This window comes from Chelonoidis abingdonii, chromosome 2, assembly GCF_003597395.2.
Source record: "Chelonoidis abingdonii isolate Lonesome George chromosome 2, CheloAbing_2.0, whole genome shotgun sequence".
Lineage (NCBI taxonomy): Eukaryota > Metazoa > Chordata > Testudines > Testudinidae > Chelonoidis > Chelonoidis abingdonii.
Window position 1 is genome coordinate 92,615,302 of NC_133770.1, and position 17,268 is coordinate 92,632,569.

Below are 17,268 nucleotides of genomic sequence, written 5' to 3' on the forward strand. Positions count from 1 at the left end.
GAAGATGCGGAGCGACTGAAGGGCCCCCCACTGCTGAAATGCTCTGAAGACCCAGACTACCGCCGGGTGAGTACAAGTGCTGCAGCTCCCCTGCTTTGCCCCAGGTCCCCTGAATCCTCTGGGCGGCCCTATAAATGGGGAGTTTTGCTTGAAAACTGACAGCACAACATGGCCCAGTATCTTTTTCCAAGAAAATATTTGTTAAACAATATATTTTTTGAAATGACATGAAGCTTAGTGGGTCTTCAGGAAATAGGTTTGTGCAGAAGCAACAAGCTTTGATGAAAGGCAGATAAAAGTGCCTGACAGATATAGGAAGTGATCTCAGAATTACTGCTAGATTGTAAGGCTGCACTGATTTTGCTAAGGCTGACACCCAAATTGTGAAACTTAAACATCCACTTTAGGACATGCCCCAATGGAAAGTTCTTTCTGATTTTTTGGACTGATTCACAACTATTCCCCTCCTTACCCCCACATCCTACAAATAGTTTGTTCAGACACATTTAAATTAGATTCAATAAATTGCACTATTTCCACTAGATTCTACTTTTCAATCTTAATATGAGCTGTGAACTCAGTGCCAATTTTCTTGGATGACTGGGAGATGAAGCTTGCATTTTAATAGACTTCTCTATGGAAGATTCCATTCACAAAATATGCCGTTCACATAGAATCACACATTTAACTTTTCTCTGGTTGTTTTGAAACACAGATGGGTAATTTCTCTAGGGAAAAATCCCGCTCTTGGATCTGCACTGCAGACCTCTACTGTATATTGACGTCAGTGGGAGTTCCGTGCGGCATTTGAGTAAGACTATGCAATAAAGGACTGCAGTGCAGATCAGAGACCACTCTGAGAGCAAACTCCTGGTGACTTAGCTACACAACTCCTATAACTGTCAATGACAGTTGTATAAGTCCTGGCACACCATTCTGAAAGTGAACCCTCGAGAATCACACGCAATCAGTTTGAGCTATCAGGAACATCTAGCAATTTGTTTTGCTATTGCTACAAACTGCATTAAATACATGATGGTGTGACAAATTTGAATTCAAGAGAGTAAAAAAAAGGTTAGAAAAAATGCCTAATATGGTCATTACCCACTTCAGTGCAAAACTAAGGACCATTTACTACACTGATGTCCATGAGAGTTCCACGCATGACACGAGAGCAGTTCTGTAATCTACTGGCCTTCTCCTGTTATGTCATGATAACGCAGTTACTCGGCATATATCACATGACATAAGAAAGGATGATGAGAAGCACAACTCCCTTCTTTGCGTGGTATAGAGGAATTTTACAAAACTATACAAACCTTAAATGACACTGAAATCAATGAAAGTTAGGAGCTTAAATATCTTTGAGGATCTAAGCCAAAAACTGCATTAGAATGCGTTGTTTCCAACCCCAGCCTATAAAAAGAACTGCACTTTTTGGCTCTACTCTACAGCTATAGTTGGATCAACATTATATTAGTGAAAAAACACACAAGTAGTTGAAGCACCAGGTAATTATAGACTCAATTCCACAAGCCCTCAACACAGAGTTTTCATGTAAATAGATAGGCACTCCTCAGCTAGAAAGCTTGCAGCATAAGACCCAATACATCTGAATTAATAGTACAGTCACCAACATCGTTAATGATGTAGCAAGAAACTCATGCAGGTTTATTAGATTTGTAATAAGAACATTAAACAAAGAATATAAACATTTCAGTCTAGGAGCTATACTTAGAAACATTGGGCCAGAGCCCTAGCTGAGGTAAATCAACACAGCAATAACTCAGACTTCACGGAGCTGATTTATAATCAGCTGAGCTTCTGGCCACTGTATTTACATTAACATTTTCTATAATCATTATACTAAAGTATTGCTGACATTTTGGATAATCATATTATTAGCAGCATTAAAAACAATCCAGGAAATGGAGTAGCCTCAAAAGGGATGTACAGTAATAAAAATTCAATTTTATCAACTTTTCATCTTCAGATTGAGTTTGAACATTACTCTAGCAACCATATTAGAAATTAGAGCAGAGTTAATTATAATTGGTACAAGGAATTGGATAGGATAAAAAAACATATTTTAGACTAAGACTGTAGATATTATTGGTGACACAGTTATATGAAAAAGTTACCCTTGTGTTTGAAAGTGCTTGAGAAACATAAAATGTTCAGTTATCTTTATCTTTGAAATTGCAGCTGCTTGAAGAGATCCACTCCTATAGCAGGGAGGAAAATAAACTTTGTTTTAAAATTAAACAAAAATTGACTTTCTTTAGTAGCATATGTACAAAGATCCCAGTTGGTTGACAAAGTTTGAACCCAGAACCTAAAGGCATGATCCTTTATTGTTTTAACGAAAGGATTAACTGCTCTAGATGGCAGCTAGAGTAGACTATTATCCTCATATGTGGACCAGCTACCAGGAAGGGAAATAAAGACCCACATTCCCTAGTGTGGGTCATATATGTAATACATTCTATAAAAGATATAAATAACCTTAGGAAAGTTCGGATTTGGATCCAAATTCTGACCTAAACTCCATACTTCCCAGCTCCATCTTCAAACCTAGAAGTATGAAGTATATGATTTTTTTTGCCAGAAAAAGAGCAGTTTGGCATAGGACCCTCGTTTTAGATATACACTCTGTCGATTTACGGCTTTTAGATGGAAAGAAAGTGAAAAGTGATTGCTAAAATAGAGTTTTACTGTGAGCATTTAAGTTCATTCAAAACCCAAACTCCAGAAGTGTGCAGAGTTTGGAAATGAAATCTAAATAAAAGTTTCTATGAACAACTGCAAACTAAAGTGATTTACTGCACTATATTTGATATCCACAGAAGTTGTATGCTCAGAGTATGATAGCTTTCTAAATGAGTATTCCATAAAACAGTTTCTAAGAATTGCCAGCAGGTAATTTACATGAACATTTCAGCTACAGTACAATTCATGGAGATTAAGTCCATTAATGGCTATTAGTCAGGATGGGTAAGGAATGGTGTCCCCAGCCTCTGTTTGTCAAAGGGTGGAGATGGATGGCAGGAGAGAGATCACTTGATCATTATTAGATTCACTCCCTCTGGGGCACCTGGCATTTGCCACTGTTAGTAGACAGGATAGTGAGCTAGATGGACCTTTGGTCTGACCCAGTACAGCCACTCTTATGTTCTTATGCTATCAAATTATGTGGGTCCACTGTATTGATGACTCACAGTACCATTACTTACATAAGCCTTGCCATTGGCCCCAGAATTCATTAGAATAGAATAAAACAGTTGGGGCTAAATGCTCCCATTTCTTAGTGCTTTAGCACTCTGTATATTATTGAGATGGTGCAAGTTTAGCATAGGCTCAGCCCTCAGCTAATGTTTTGGATTTATTTTTGTTGTTCGCACAGAAAGGTTTCTGTTTCTTGTCTGAGCCTCGCGGAATTTCATATTCTATTCTTTACTAAATTAGATTTTAGGTTATTCTCTATATCTCCTAGGGGGAAAAAAGTCACAGCATAAAATATATATATGCAAGGTCTACTTTCCATTACTACTATCTGGATATTTAAAATCATTTAAAATAGTATACTTTATATGCTGTATGGGCAGGTTTTATCCATGCTTTCATTTTCTGGTGCCTCCTTTGAGTTCCTCTGTTACTCAAATTTAAGCAATAAAGTAAAATCTACAATATTGATCTATGATACTCTAGCTACTGGCAAGGTTTAAGAAAACCTACATCTAGTTGCTTCAAAAGTGAAGGTTACAAAGGTCTTAATATTTAATAGTGTCAAATAACTCCATAAGATTTTTAATAATACTTAGCTCTTCATTTACATCAGTAAATCTCAAAGCACTTTAGAAGGGAGATCAGTATCCTTATCCCCCTTTTTAAAAAAAACAGATGGGGAAACTGAGGCACAGAGCTGCAGTGACTTGCCCAAGATCATCTTGCAGCCAGTGGCAGTTCGCCTGAGTTCCAGTCCTGGGCACTATTCACTAGGCACACTGCAACTCATTTCCTCTTAAAAGGAAAATACCATTACACCGGCACAGGAGAAAAATATCAGTTTTCTATATTTGCTGTAAGCACAATGGTTTGGCTCAATAGCTGTATATTACAATAAGCCCAGAAACAGAAAAGCCACCAAGCCACTGAAAGTATCGTATTGCTGTACATAGTAACCTCAGACACCTTATCTGCAGTCTCACGTTTGGGGTGACTCACACTGGACTCCTTTCTTAACAAGGCATATGTAGCGTATTGTGTGTATGAGCTCAATGTAAAATATGTGGCTAACAGGGATTGTGGGGAAACCCAGTTCTGCATTAGTGAGAGTGCTGCTACAAAGCTGCCAAGCTATCACTGCCTGGTAGCAGGGACAACGAATAATAAGGGAGTGCGTGACTAAATGCCGCATTAGCTTCACACTTAAGGAGAAGGATCGCACTTAAGCTCATCTCACACACACACTTTTTTACTCTGCACATGCAAGTAAGGGAATGGGTATGCAGGGTCCTAAGAAATACTACTGAGTTCAGGGGAAGTGCCTAGGTATTAATCTAGTTTGCGTCCATACACAGTTCTCCCAACCCCCACGCCAGAGCCAGGGACAGCTCCAGGCACCAGCACGCCAAGTGTGTGCTTGGGGCGGCAAGCCACGGGGGGCACTCTGCCAGTTGCCGCGAGGGGAGCAGGCAGGTTGCCTTCGGCGGCACGGCTGCGGAGGGTCCGCTGGTCCCGCGGCTTCGGCGGACCTCCCGCAGGCTGCCGCCAAATTCACGGGCCCAGGGACCTCCCACAGGCAAGCCACAGAAGGCAGCCTGTCTGCCATGCTTGGGGCGGCAAAATGCCTAGAGCCACCCCTGGCCAGAGTGTAACAACTGAGTGATGTGCAGGATTGGTGGATCAAAGCTGTTGTATAATTGTACAAGACCCCATGCCTAGACTTAAAAGTATAATGGTACAGTAGCCCTCCTGCTGTTTGGTGTACCTATACCAGTGCTTAATTTGTACTGGGGCTTGCCAGGGCCGAGTCTTAGCACCTCTGGGCTTGCCACATCAGTTATGAAAGTAAACAATTGTTTCAGCCCCGGAACCTCCTTCATTATAAATTAGCACTGGACAAAACTATCATTTGCCAGTTGACCACCAGATACATAGGTAAATTATCTTCCTGTGACAGGATATCCTACCCATACAGGCAGCCTGGCTGGAGTCAAGCATGTAGGACTAAGTCCCACAAATCCCTTTTCAAGTGTCAGGTCTGCAGAGGTATGAAACCAGAACAGGACCGTTTAATTGGCTGAGGAACAAATGTGCCTGAGATTTGTTACCCTCCAGGTCAGGGGTAGGCAAACTACAGCCCACGGGCCGGATCCGGCCCACAAGCCGCACCAGGCAACTTGGCCCCGCTCTGGCCTGGGCACAGGGTTGGAGGCCGCACCATGCAGCTCCCAGAAGCTGCGGCATGGCCCCACTCTAGCTACTATGCACTCCAATGGGAGCTGCAGGGAGGATGCCTGCAGATGGGGCTGCGTGCAGAGCCACCTGGCCGCACCTCCTCGCAGGAACCAGAGAAGGGGCATGCCACTGCTTCTGGGAGCTGCTTGAAGTAAGTGCCACTCAGAACCTCTCCCCGTGCCCCAACCCCCTGTGCCAACTCTGATCCCGCTCCTGCTCTCCAAACCCCTCGATCCCAGCCTGGAGCACCCTCCTCCACCCCAAACCTCTCATCCCCAGCCTGCACCCCCGGCCGGAACCTCCTCCCCTTCCTGCACCCCTGCTCCAGTCCTGATCCCCCTCCCGCCCTCCGAACCCCTCTACCCCAGCCCAGAGCACCCTCCTACACCCAAAACTCCTCATCCCTAGCCCCACCCCAGAGTCTGCACCCCCTCCCACATCCTAAACCCAATTTAGTGAGCATTCGTGGCCCGCCATACATTTTCTATCCTGATTTGGCCCTCAGGGCAATCAGTTTGCCCACCCCTGGTCCAGGTGCTAGCTGATTGTGGTTACAGGAAGGAAGAGGATCAGCAGTAGGGTAGAGAAGACAGTCTGGGAGAAAGGCTTTGGCTGGCCCCTGAAGCAGGAAGGGTTTTTTTTTTAGGTTTGGACCTTGCTTATCTCCCACAAGGAGGAGGAAGCAATAGAATTCTTGTTTCTGTTTTGGAAGTGGGCTTACTCAATACACTAGGGAGGGAGAGCTTGGTCTGAGATACCCCCATCCATCTGAATTTATCATCAATACAGGTCTTTTGAGGTGTACGATATAGTGATATAATTCATCTACCATATAAAAACAAGTGTACTATGACATCAAAGAAGAGAAGGCCACTTTTTCCAACAAGGTGTGAGGGGGAACCATCCACCTCATGGAGTTCAGGGCATGTGCTAAGAACTAGGGTGCAACCTTTGAACAGAAATTGCTGTAAAATCCTCTCCTCTCATCACTCCCTCTCTGAACCATCAAACTTCAATTTACCAGGGAGCAAGTGCATAGTTTTTAAAATGTGTCACACACATCCAGAAGAGAATTAAAATAGGAGGTAAGAAAGCTGGAATGATTTGGGAGCCTTTCTTCCAGGAATACAAAATGTTCCTTCTTGGTTCATCATAATTAACATCAACAATTAACAGGAATAAACAGCAGGTCTGTGTAAAACAGAGACAAATGTAGGTGCAGTGCAAATACACCTGACAATGAGCCAGAGTTGAGAGAGATTCCCATCATGATGATTTTTAAGGCTATTCTGGTTCAATGAACATTTAGTGAGACCTGGGTCTCCTTTAAAGGGATATAAAAACATTAAGAGAAAATGCTTGGCTTTCATGTTTTAAACACCAGTGACTAAGCTAATTTAAAATACTACTCATCCAGGTGGCAATCCCCTACAGTACATCAAAAACAAATTAATTTTAGAAAAATCCTTAAGCAGGTGGCTTGGCATTCCAAGTTTTCTTACATGACACTATAAAGCAGTAATGCAATTTGGTGACTTAGTTCACTACAGACTGTATTTTGGAAACTCAGGCAGCAAATTCTAAGTACATAAAATACTTCCTCAACTTTTATGCAATATTGTATAAGAAAATTCAGAGCTGTTATCTATTGTTTCTTTGCACTCTCTAGTGGAGTACCTGTCTTGCGTCACTAAAATGACCACTTTGGTAATCCCTTAACGAAGCTATGCCTGCAACAGTATGCTAAACTATGTTGTGAATCACAAGTTACTACCTGCTGCACTTGAAGTGGTAGTAAGAATTGCAAATGGCCAATGATTACCATTGACATAGTTAACTCTTTCACTGTTGGGTTGCTCATAATGGAAACAGCAGATAATTCCCAGATGTGAATGTGAGACCTTGAATTCCCACCAGCCCAAAACTGCTTCACAAAGTCACTCCCAGGAATGACTATTTCTAGAGATACCAAAATGACCGATATAGACGAGTACTTGAGCGAGGAAGATCTCAGCAGCACTGGAAAAAAGCTACTATGGTGCAAGTGATACAGATGTGCCAGGACTCACAATATTATTGCCCCCAGCCAGGCTACCAGCAAAGTGCTCCTGTCCCTTCCGCAGGGACCTTAGGAGCAGAAGGCCGCACCCAGCTGGCCAGGCTGCAGGGGAAGTACTTGTGCCACCTCTCCAGGGGCTTTGAAGAGCGAAAAGCTCTCCCACCTCATCCCCAGCCACTCCCTGTCCCTGGCATGGGTACCAGTGAAGCCACAAAGCTCAGGCACTGAGCGATTTGGGACAGCTCTCAGTGGCACTGCCAATGCTGTTGGGTCTGCAGCTCCTGCGGGCCCTGCCCCAGCTGCCACGACCCTGGACTCTCACTGCAGCTATACTTCAACAGTGAGGAGAACCTCCAGAAAGTACAGGCTGGGGTGGGAGGGGGTGCGGAAGACCCAGGTCCCTTTGTGGTTGAGCTGAGCAGCTCCAGGGGAAGGGTTGCATGGAGGGATAGGGAGCAGGTCTCCAGTCCTGGGGGAAGGATCCCTAACCTATTGTTGTACCAGGGCCCTCTGAGGCCTTGTTATGCCACTGAAAAAAGCCTTATCACCATTGTCCAATGTTCCTGTGCATCAAGCTACAAGCACTGTCCAATATATTTCATACACTGTTATATACACACATACATTCAAGGAGAAGGTAATCATTGGACCCAAACGGTATAAAACTATATAAAAATTAAGATCCAAAATAGCAATGTATTTTCATGTCCATTGCCAGTTGTGACGCAAAATCAAGCTACAGCACTTGCTAATTTTCCATGCAACATAACAATGAGCACAGGATCAAGAGTCAGAGGTAGTCGGAATTTTATGCTGCTGTATGTATATAATTATATGAAAGATAGCAGCAATCATAAGGAAATGTGACTCATCTGACACAGAAGAGACGCTTTCTTTTAACTACACTAGAAAGGGATGGTATGATCATATATTGTTCTCGGTTCACTGACATTGGTGAGTCAAAAATAGTGAGAGAGTTCATGTATTTTATTGTTTATAACAGTGACCTTATAATAAAAGGCCAGCTCCTGCTCCCATCAAAGTAAATGGGAATCTTGCCTTTGACTCCAATGGAAGTTGGAATGTTAATAATAACCTGACATTCTCTTCCATAAATACCTGTGTTAAAGCCACCAACCTTCCAGTCAAGTCCAGCTAGACTGAACAACTGTTGTAGCACATTTACTCCCCTAGATGGCAAGAGAGGCGGGACAAAGCCTCCTCTCCCTTGGGATCTCTGCTTGGTGTGTGGTGAGCAACAAGACGAGAAAAGAGTTCCATATTTGCCAGGTATCCATCAGCCACCAGACACACTGAACACATTCAGTAACATCGTTAAGAGCCTCCTTCATAAAGAGAAACCTGATGACTCATAAACAAGAGCGAACCCTACAAGGTGCTGATGACTACTGACAGGTGCTGAGCCCCATGAAGGATTGCTTTTAACCCACAAAGTTAATTCAGCAAAATTTTTACTGAGCATATAGTATGGCACAGTAATTTGTGAAGGCTATACGCTACAGTAAAAAATGCTGTATATGCTTCAACACACCAATAAATATAAAATATCAGAAATATATATTAATTCTTATTAGGCTTCTGTTACTTCTACTTTGTGTCAAGACCATGATATTTTCATAGTAGATTTGGCATATATCTCGTCATCACATTGTTCTCATTGTATCTCTATCTTCACTACACCTTGAAACAAGTCAAAGGAAAATAAAATATATGATAATTATTAGCTACCTGCCCCATGCCATCACTCTAAGTGCAGCTTGGTAATCAAAATTTCCTGTCCATCCAATAAATTTAATAGATGAAGTCCTGGGTGCATTGAAGTCAATAGAAGTTTTGTCACTGACTTCAGTGGGACTAGGATTTTATCCACTATCTTTATGTTTTCAACAATACTGCAGTCACTCACAGGTATATTTAGCACCAAACCTTCACTTCTGCTTAACAGAAAGCATGTGTGAATATATCAAATGATCCTGGAAAGGTTGCACTGCCATTACGATTTCATGGAATATTTTCACCTGAGATCTTAAACAGAATTCAAAAATTATATTTTACTTTTAATATATTTTAATTTTCTTTATTTTCTGTCTTCTTTAACATAAGAAGTGCAATGGAACACATTATTTTCAGTGTCATGGATTGCAAAATGTATAGAGTATTTGCATTCTCTTGGTATAACTAAACAGATAGATATATTGTGCTTCATACCAACAATTTGTTTGGATTTAATGTTACGATAGTCTAAACAGCACACCACATGGTAAAGTAACTACCTACAGATACAAATCAAATACCAGGGCTGTTCTGTCATTTGTTAAACCATTTACTCAACATTAGGAGAGCTGCATATTCTCCAGTTCATCAGTTCCTCTTATTCTATCTGGGATCATACATACACTAAGAACCACCCCACTCATTTAATCAGACAGCACCATTTGAGAAGCAGTAACACTTTTTAAAAAAAAATAGTTGGAATAATATGGATAATAAGTGTAAAGGTTGCTCTTGACCATTTCTTAATGAAAGATTTTGTGTGAGACAGAGAGATTTATATTTGGGGGTCTTGATTTGAGAATTGATTTCTAAATATCAGAGAAAGACAAAAATTAGGCTAAACTTTGTTTAATTAAAAAAAAATCACATCATCATAAAAAGCAGCTCCAGGTTCTGAAATGTGCAGCACTGCTCACTGCCTCAGGACAAAATTCAAGCACGGAAAACCTGATATGAAAGCACAGCAAGGGATTTTTTGAGATACCGGGCAATGCTCACAAGGTAACTGAGATCAGTACCTGGACAAAGGGCTTTAACAGGCACACTAAAAATAGTGTCACTATACCAAGACAGATATCAGTTTATACCTTAGAGTATAATTAAAACCACAAGGTTTGCCACGGAGACATATGTACAAACAGGAAATGCTTTTGGTGTCGAGCAATATGAAATATAAGAGAGAATAGTTTAAAAACAAAGCCTCCAGAAGTAAAATAAACACTGCTAGGTATTGCTGTGCATTTGGCACTCAGATTTTGAAATTTCTATCAAATATCTACCCCACAGGTACAGCTTTTCTATTTTAATTCATTTGTTTGGGAAAACTATAGTCAACAAAAGATGCTTCAAAGAAACGCTTGCCAAATGAACACTCACATGAATAAGTAAGTTGGAAGGAAGTAAAATAATGTATCTCACATTTATGACAGGATAAGTCATTCTCACACAATCCCCTTTCCAGGAATCATCCTCCTTGACAAAAATACATTAACGCCATATAGTTCTCAAGACTTCAGATCAACAGACAAAATACTCAGTTTGCCCCTATATCAGTACAGGATTTTATCTGTCTGTAAAGTGCAGGGCTTCATCAGTACAATAGATTCACATGAAACAATACCAACCTTCAAAGATGATTTCATGTAACAAACTCTCTCAACAGAATGTTGACTCTCTACTGCATTATATCTGTCTAGCCTATAATCTTGTAATGAGGTCTGAGACATGAAAGTCAGCAATCCAAACAGCATTACTTATGACCCTCTTTCTTCAATCCTGTTCAGTACAAAGACATGCCACACAGCAGAAGGCACCACTATATTGACTTCTTTAATCAAATCCACAGTACAGTTGCCTAACTTAAAAGAAACCTAATTAAAGAAAAGCAAAATGTGTTCATGTCCATCAAACCTGAAAGATGTTTTCAATAATGCTTCTGGACTGTCCACTGGCGGTAGCTCATCTGCTAAGATTTCCTCTGGAGTCCTAGGATCATGAATGATGGTTGGCTTCTGCCTTTCTTTGAGATTATCAGTAAGCCCACCAATAATGGTGTTCCATACGCAGTTTTGTGACTTTGACCCTAGAGAGAAAGAGAGAGAGAGAAAATGAATTCATCAGAGTGCTAACCTGTTTTCTCAGCACTCTAGAGAAAGAAACATAGCAAATTATGTCTTTACCACTGCGTGTCCAGAATTTGGAGCTGTACCTACAGACTTAAGTCCAAAGTGGAAATAAACACTAACATTCAGAATATTATTTTCAAATCTAACCTACATTGTCCTCTTTGATTAAAGATTTATTTACAAAACAAAAATAATTGTCAGTAGAAAGTGTTCTTCCATTATTCTTCACACTCAAGCTACATCTGATCATAAAATGGGAACATAATTGTGTTTAAGCCAGACAGCTAACAAACAAGTTAAGTGTCAGCTCAACACAAGATATTGGCTTCTAATTATTATCTTCAATACAATTAGTTATCGTGTTTCTAATTTATTTAAATTATAGACCAAACATGTGTCTGTCTGAGGGACTAGAGCTGGTTGAAAAATGGATTTCTTTTCATGGAAAATTTTTGATTTTCTTCAGTGGCAATTCAAATACCAAAGTGTGTGTGAAAAATCAAAATATTCAATTTGGAAAGGCTGCTGTGATGCCTCATGGGTCTGGTTCCTCATGATCCCATCCTTCTCTATAGGCAAGGATCTGTGGTATGACTACATCTCACATGATGCATCATGGTCTCCCCCTCGCCACACACACACACACACACACCTTGGAGAGGGAAGGTAATGAATTGTGGTAGTCCCTCACCATGATGAATCATGGAAATTGCCATCTGGCCTGCGAGTCCATTCCATAGAGGAGAATGGAGATATGTAGCCACCAAACTTCAACTCCTATGAGGCACTGCAGCAGTATTTCTAAATCAAAATATTTTGCAGTTTTCACCAAAATATTTTAGTTTCCAAGAGTTCTGTTTTTATTGAAAAAACTGAAATTTTCCACAGAGGAAAAGACACTTTTTGTGAAAAATTTGTTTAGTTGAAAACCCTTTTTTCTGTCAAAAAGCATTCTGACCAGCCCTTTGAGGGGCATTTTTAATATGTATGTTTATCTTCAAGAAAAAAGAAAAGCTTTATTACTAGATCTATCACTAATCAACCTTTGTGTGACCAGAATATCTCAGAGATGAGAACACAGGCATCACCCAAGATTCTCAACACATATTTGTAAACTATACACCTACTTCACTGCCATCTAAAACCCTAAAAAGCCATGTGCTTGGCTTAAGGGGTTATGTGACTTTTCTCTCACCTTTACAGTTCTTATCAATACCACAGTACATGTGAAAATCCCCAGATGTCAAGAGGAAAATGTGGCATACACTGAAGCAGCTGAGCTACACGTTTAGAGGAATGTTCTCACTTAATGCATTATGATTAGAGCTGGACAGAAAATATTTTTTCACTAAAGTTTTGTGAAACATTTTTGTCAAAATTCCTTTTTGATGAAAATTTTAATTCAGCTCCTATGCTGACATATGGCCAATGGCAACATTCCTACACCCTCTCCACAGTGCACAGAATGCCAAATCAGGGAATGAAGCACCTTAATTCAGATCCCCGACTTGCTACAATTGGGCCTTTTGGTAAAAAATTTAAAAAGTGAAAATACTGTGAAATTCCACCACCTCTCAACAATAAATAAATAAATAAAATCCGTAATGGCAACAGTGTTTTACAAAAAGTTTAGTTATTTTAAAAAAGGCCATTTTTCAACAACAAAAACTTCTATATGAAAAATTTCCGGGAGCACTATTAGTTAAACATAGCACCTGCTTTTTAAAACAATATAATTTGATCATCTCTTCCATCTCCAGATTTGCCAGTCTTTCACCAACATTAAATGGCACATGAAGACTTTTTTTCTCTTTTTTTTAAAAGACTTCAAGGAACAGCATTTCCCTACATCAGGTCTTGCAACTTTAAAATGACAGTAAAATAAAAAAAACATGGAAAAACTATGGATGAGATCTTCAAAAATGCCCACATGACTTGTGCTTCTAACTCATTTCAGCGCTTTTGAAAATCTGATCTCTACTACCATGCCAAAAGCCTGCTACATGCCAAGTTTCAGACAACACAGAATGCTTATGGTTTAATTAGCAGACCCAAGAAGAGTGGTTTTTAACTGAAATTAGCTATAGTAGTGCCAACAGGCATCACACTATAATGATGTAGCATTAGCCCTACTAACATAAAAAGATAACCCCCTCTTCAGAATATCAAACCCACTTCTGGTCTTGCTCCAGAGGCTTGAAATTACATACAAAATTAAAATTGGAGAAATGGGGTTCATACTAAAGTTAGTGATTCACTTTTATACAGCACTGCTTTTGTAAGTTTCCAAGCATTCCTCTGCCATTCAGAAGCAAATTGTCCAGTAGCATTGACTAAAAAGCACATGACAGAATTAACAGTTCTTAATTAGTCCTGATTGTCCATCACTATAATGTATAAAAGTGGGCAGTAAAAGTTTGAATAACGCACTCCTGCCACCCTATCTCCGGAGAGAATGTCACAAGGCAATATAACATTAATATTAATAGTATCTGTTCCTGTATATAGAGGATGACAGTTATGCTTTGTCATTATTTGTCTTATCAAAGAGGTATGCTGTTTTCACCCTGGAAAAGTGATATACAGGCTTGGTCTGTGGCCAGCTAATTCAGAAAATATGAGCCAGACAGGAAGAACAACCCTCCCTCCTCCCTCTCCCCTCAGTCTTTGGCTCAGATTTGTCAGTTTACCCAGCAGATCTCCCTGACCCACATGTTTCTCAGTCAGCAGCTCATACAACTTCCTAGGATATAATCTAGTTAAGGCTGGAGCAATATCCTCTGCGATCATGGTTGGTTGGGGGGGAGGGAAGAAGGGGGAGCCAGAATCAGGGATTTGTGTCAGGTACCCACTGAGAAAATAAGTTTGGACCTCTCCTCTCTGAAAATTCTTCCTCGGCCAAGTCTCAGCTCCTGACCATCCCATGCTATCCTCTCAAGAGGAAAAAGGATTACGTCTATTATAAGATCTTTGGGACAGAAACTGCCTTTTTGTTCTGTGCCTGTACAACGCATAGCACAATGAGTTCCTGGGTGGTTAGGCACCTAACTATCTTGATTTTCACAAATCACTTTTATAGGAATCTGGTAGAACATGGAAAATAACAGCTTAATCAATGGCTCCAAAAAGAAGAAAAAGTTGAATTATGAGAGAGAAAACTTATTAAAACCAGAAATATTTAAACAGCAGGATGAAAAAAAAGGTGCTAAAATTATTTACTGCATTTTGTAATTGTTTCCAAATCTGTCTCCCAATGCTAGAAGTCTCTCTCTCGCTGTTTATCTCTAGGATCAGAAACTCTATAGTCTGATGAATTTCTATCAAGATCTACATGTTGGAGTAAGCCAACTATTAAGCCAAATCTAATTCACTTCACTAGAGTGATGAAATGCCATGTCCACACGTCTTAATTGACTGTTCAGGCTATTCATTATACATAAACAATTAGGCTTAGGTGAACTACAGACAGCAAAAGATTGTTTTCCTCTGTGGCTCTTCGTGGGCAGACATCTGTCAGAGTCTTTCAGCTGTCTGAAATGCTGAACGGTAAGCCTTATGGATTTAACTCCCTATAGCCACAAGCACAACTGTTCAAAGCTGTATGGTGCAAAACAACTTCATAACAAAGATGGCATGCTAAGATACCAATTATTGCAGTGATAAGAGTAGTAGCAACTTTCACAATAGTAGCTGATCGCCAAATATCCCTTTATACAATGAAACTTGGCATTTAAAAATACATAATATTGGCTAACATGAGCCTTTAGAACAAATACAACTCCTCTTTTATTTCAAACTAATCAGCTCTGAAGGCCATGAATAGGTAGATCATCAGTGCTAGATCCTGGGTCTAAACAGGATGGGGAACAATGGCCCTATTTGTTTTTCCTCCATTATGTATAGTAACAGTCCTGAACTCAAAGTCCCCCAAATATATTAGGAGTTGCAGATACAGGTCCACACTTCAGAGCTGGTCTCTAGCTCTATAAAAACCTGAATCCAGACATAACTAAAGTTGTTTCTGGGAGCCCATCCGCAACAGTCTCACACTATTTCAGGTGTTCCTCAATTACCAGCCCTTGAACACTGCTTTTTATACCATTCAACTAAGATTTGTGTTTGTATTGTACTGCTGGGTGTGTTCACTTAAAATATGGCACCAATGTGGAGTAAATTATTGTGCTATTGCTACCTCCTTATATCATTTGGGGTCGCCTGTTGCTGCAGCAGATGCTGACACAATTATTGCCTGATGGATCTCTCTATTTTTGCCAACATAGTTTTAACTCTAGGTTTTCTTCACATCCTTATAGAGTTACTGCCTTATACCACTGCTAATGGGAGTAATCATCACCAAACTAATTGAGTCATTATATCTGCAGCCTGGCTACCAAGTTACAAGGTCAAACTCTTACCAAAATAGATCTTCTTTACCCCTTTAATTAACCTACTTGAAGCCCATCTCATGTCACTGTGACTATCATACAAAAGGATTATATTGAGTTACTGTCTTTGTTTTATTAATATTACTCTCCACAAACCAGCAACTGGCCTTGGGAACTAAGAAACTCACTTCACAGGGTCAGGAAACCATTGATTGCAGCAGGGGCTCCTATGCATGGCACTTACCTGAAGGCCATGAGTTGGCTAACAGTATTGAATTCAGTGAGCACCATCTCTAAAAATGTGGCCTGATGGATCCAAAACTATGGGAGAACCAGGAACGGAACCCAGATGCCCTGATGTTTAGGCCTATGCTTTATATACAACCATCCTTGCCTTCATAAATCATATTATTAATGTCTAGTTTTGTACTGAAATGCTGGCTCAGCCCCCATGTCATGACTTATGCTGGCCCCACTAATGACAGAGTATTGCAGTATAAGTAAACGATATCCCCTTAACCCAGAAACTCAGCCTCCAGTGATATTTGAACAGTAACCTACAATCCCAGAGCACGCTTGTTACCAACTATAATGAACTAAAAAGAAGTTTGAGAAAAAAAGTTAAAAAAACTCATGCTTTTCATCTGCTTTCCTTTGCAATTTCATCACCATTTGCTATTTTAGCAATGGATTAACAATAATTAATTGATGGAGTCTCCTAACTTAAGGCTCTGTTGTCTAAAGATTTGGGGAAAATAAATCTTAAATCAAACTGATATGCCAGTACAATTTATTATTTTCTTACTTCAGTTTAGCCTGTTCACTTTTCTGCATATGTAGCAGTCAGTCTCTGAATCATTATAGCTGATACGATTTAGTCACACGTTTCATCTGTATGTGTACAATATGCTAAGGGCGCCATCATGTGACTGTGTGGGAATATTGCACTCCAGATGTATTTTCTTTTGATGCGCTCAATGAGAAGAAATCAATTTTCAAATGTAAACGACCTTAAAAGTCAGGTGCATTTATTTTTTTAATGGGCACTTAAGCTTTGTGTTCTCAGGTGCCTATCTGCAGGTACAAAGGCAGGTTTGAAACAATCAATGTGTGTGCTGCATATTAGAATAGCCAAACTTTGAAAAGAATTTTTTTTTTTTGCCTACAGCGAGACACCAGTTTTCTACAGGTGTTACCCATATTAAGTATTGTACCTGCCACAGTGTGTTTAATGTTGGCAAATAATGAACCTTCTTAATAGTGACCACAGTCTTTTTTCCGCCAAGTAATCACCCAGCATCATAAAATGATACGTAGTGGAGATGGAAAATTCCCATTAGGCCATCTAATCATCTCCATCCTACTTACTAGTGCTTTGTCCTATCAAGTTTTAAATGGCCCATTATGACTGGGTGCCTGGATGGAACGCATGGAGAATGCCATA

General features: G+C 40.2%; 1 protein-coding gene across 5 annotated transcripts in view; it reads right to left on the reverse strand.

Moving 5' to 3' along the window:
• Positions 1–17,268, reverse strand: part of PDE1C (phosphodiesterase 1C) — a 498,893-nt gene that overhangs the window by 426,572 nt on the left and 55,053 nt on the right. For all 5 annotated transcript variants that reach the window (XR_012655243.1, XM_032767196.2, XM_075062574.1 and 2 more), the window contains exon 3: positions 11,225–11,396. Coding sequence is in view for 4 of the 5 variants with exons in the window: in XM_032767196.2 (XP_032623087.1) it covers positions 11,225–11,396 (172 nt within the window). In the remaining variant the exon portion in view is untranslated. The remainder of the gene's footprint in view (positions 1–11,224; positions 11,397–17,268) is intronic.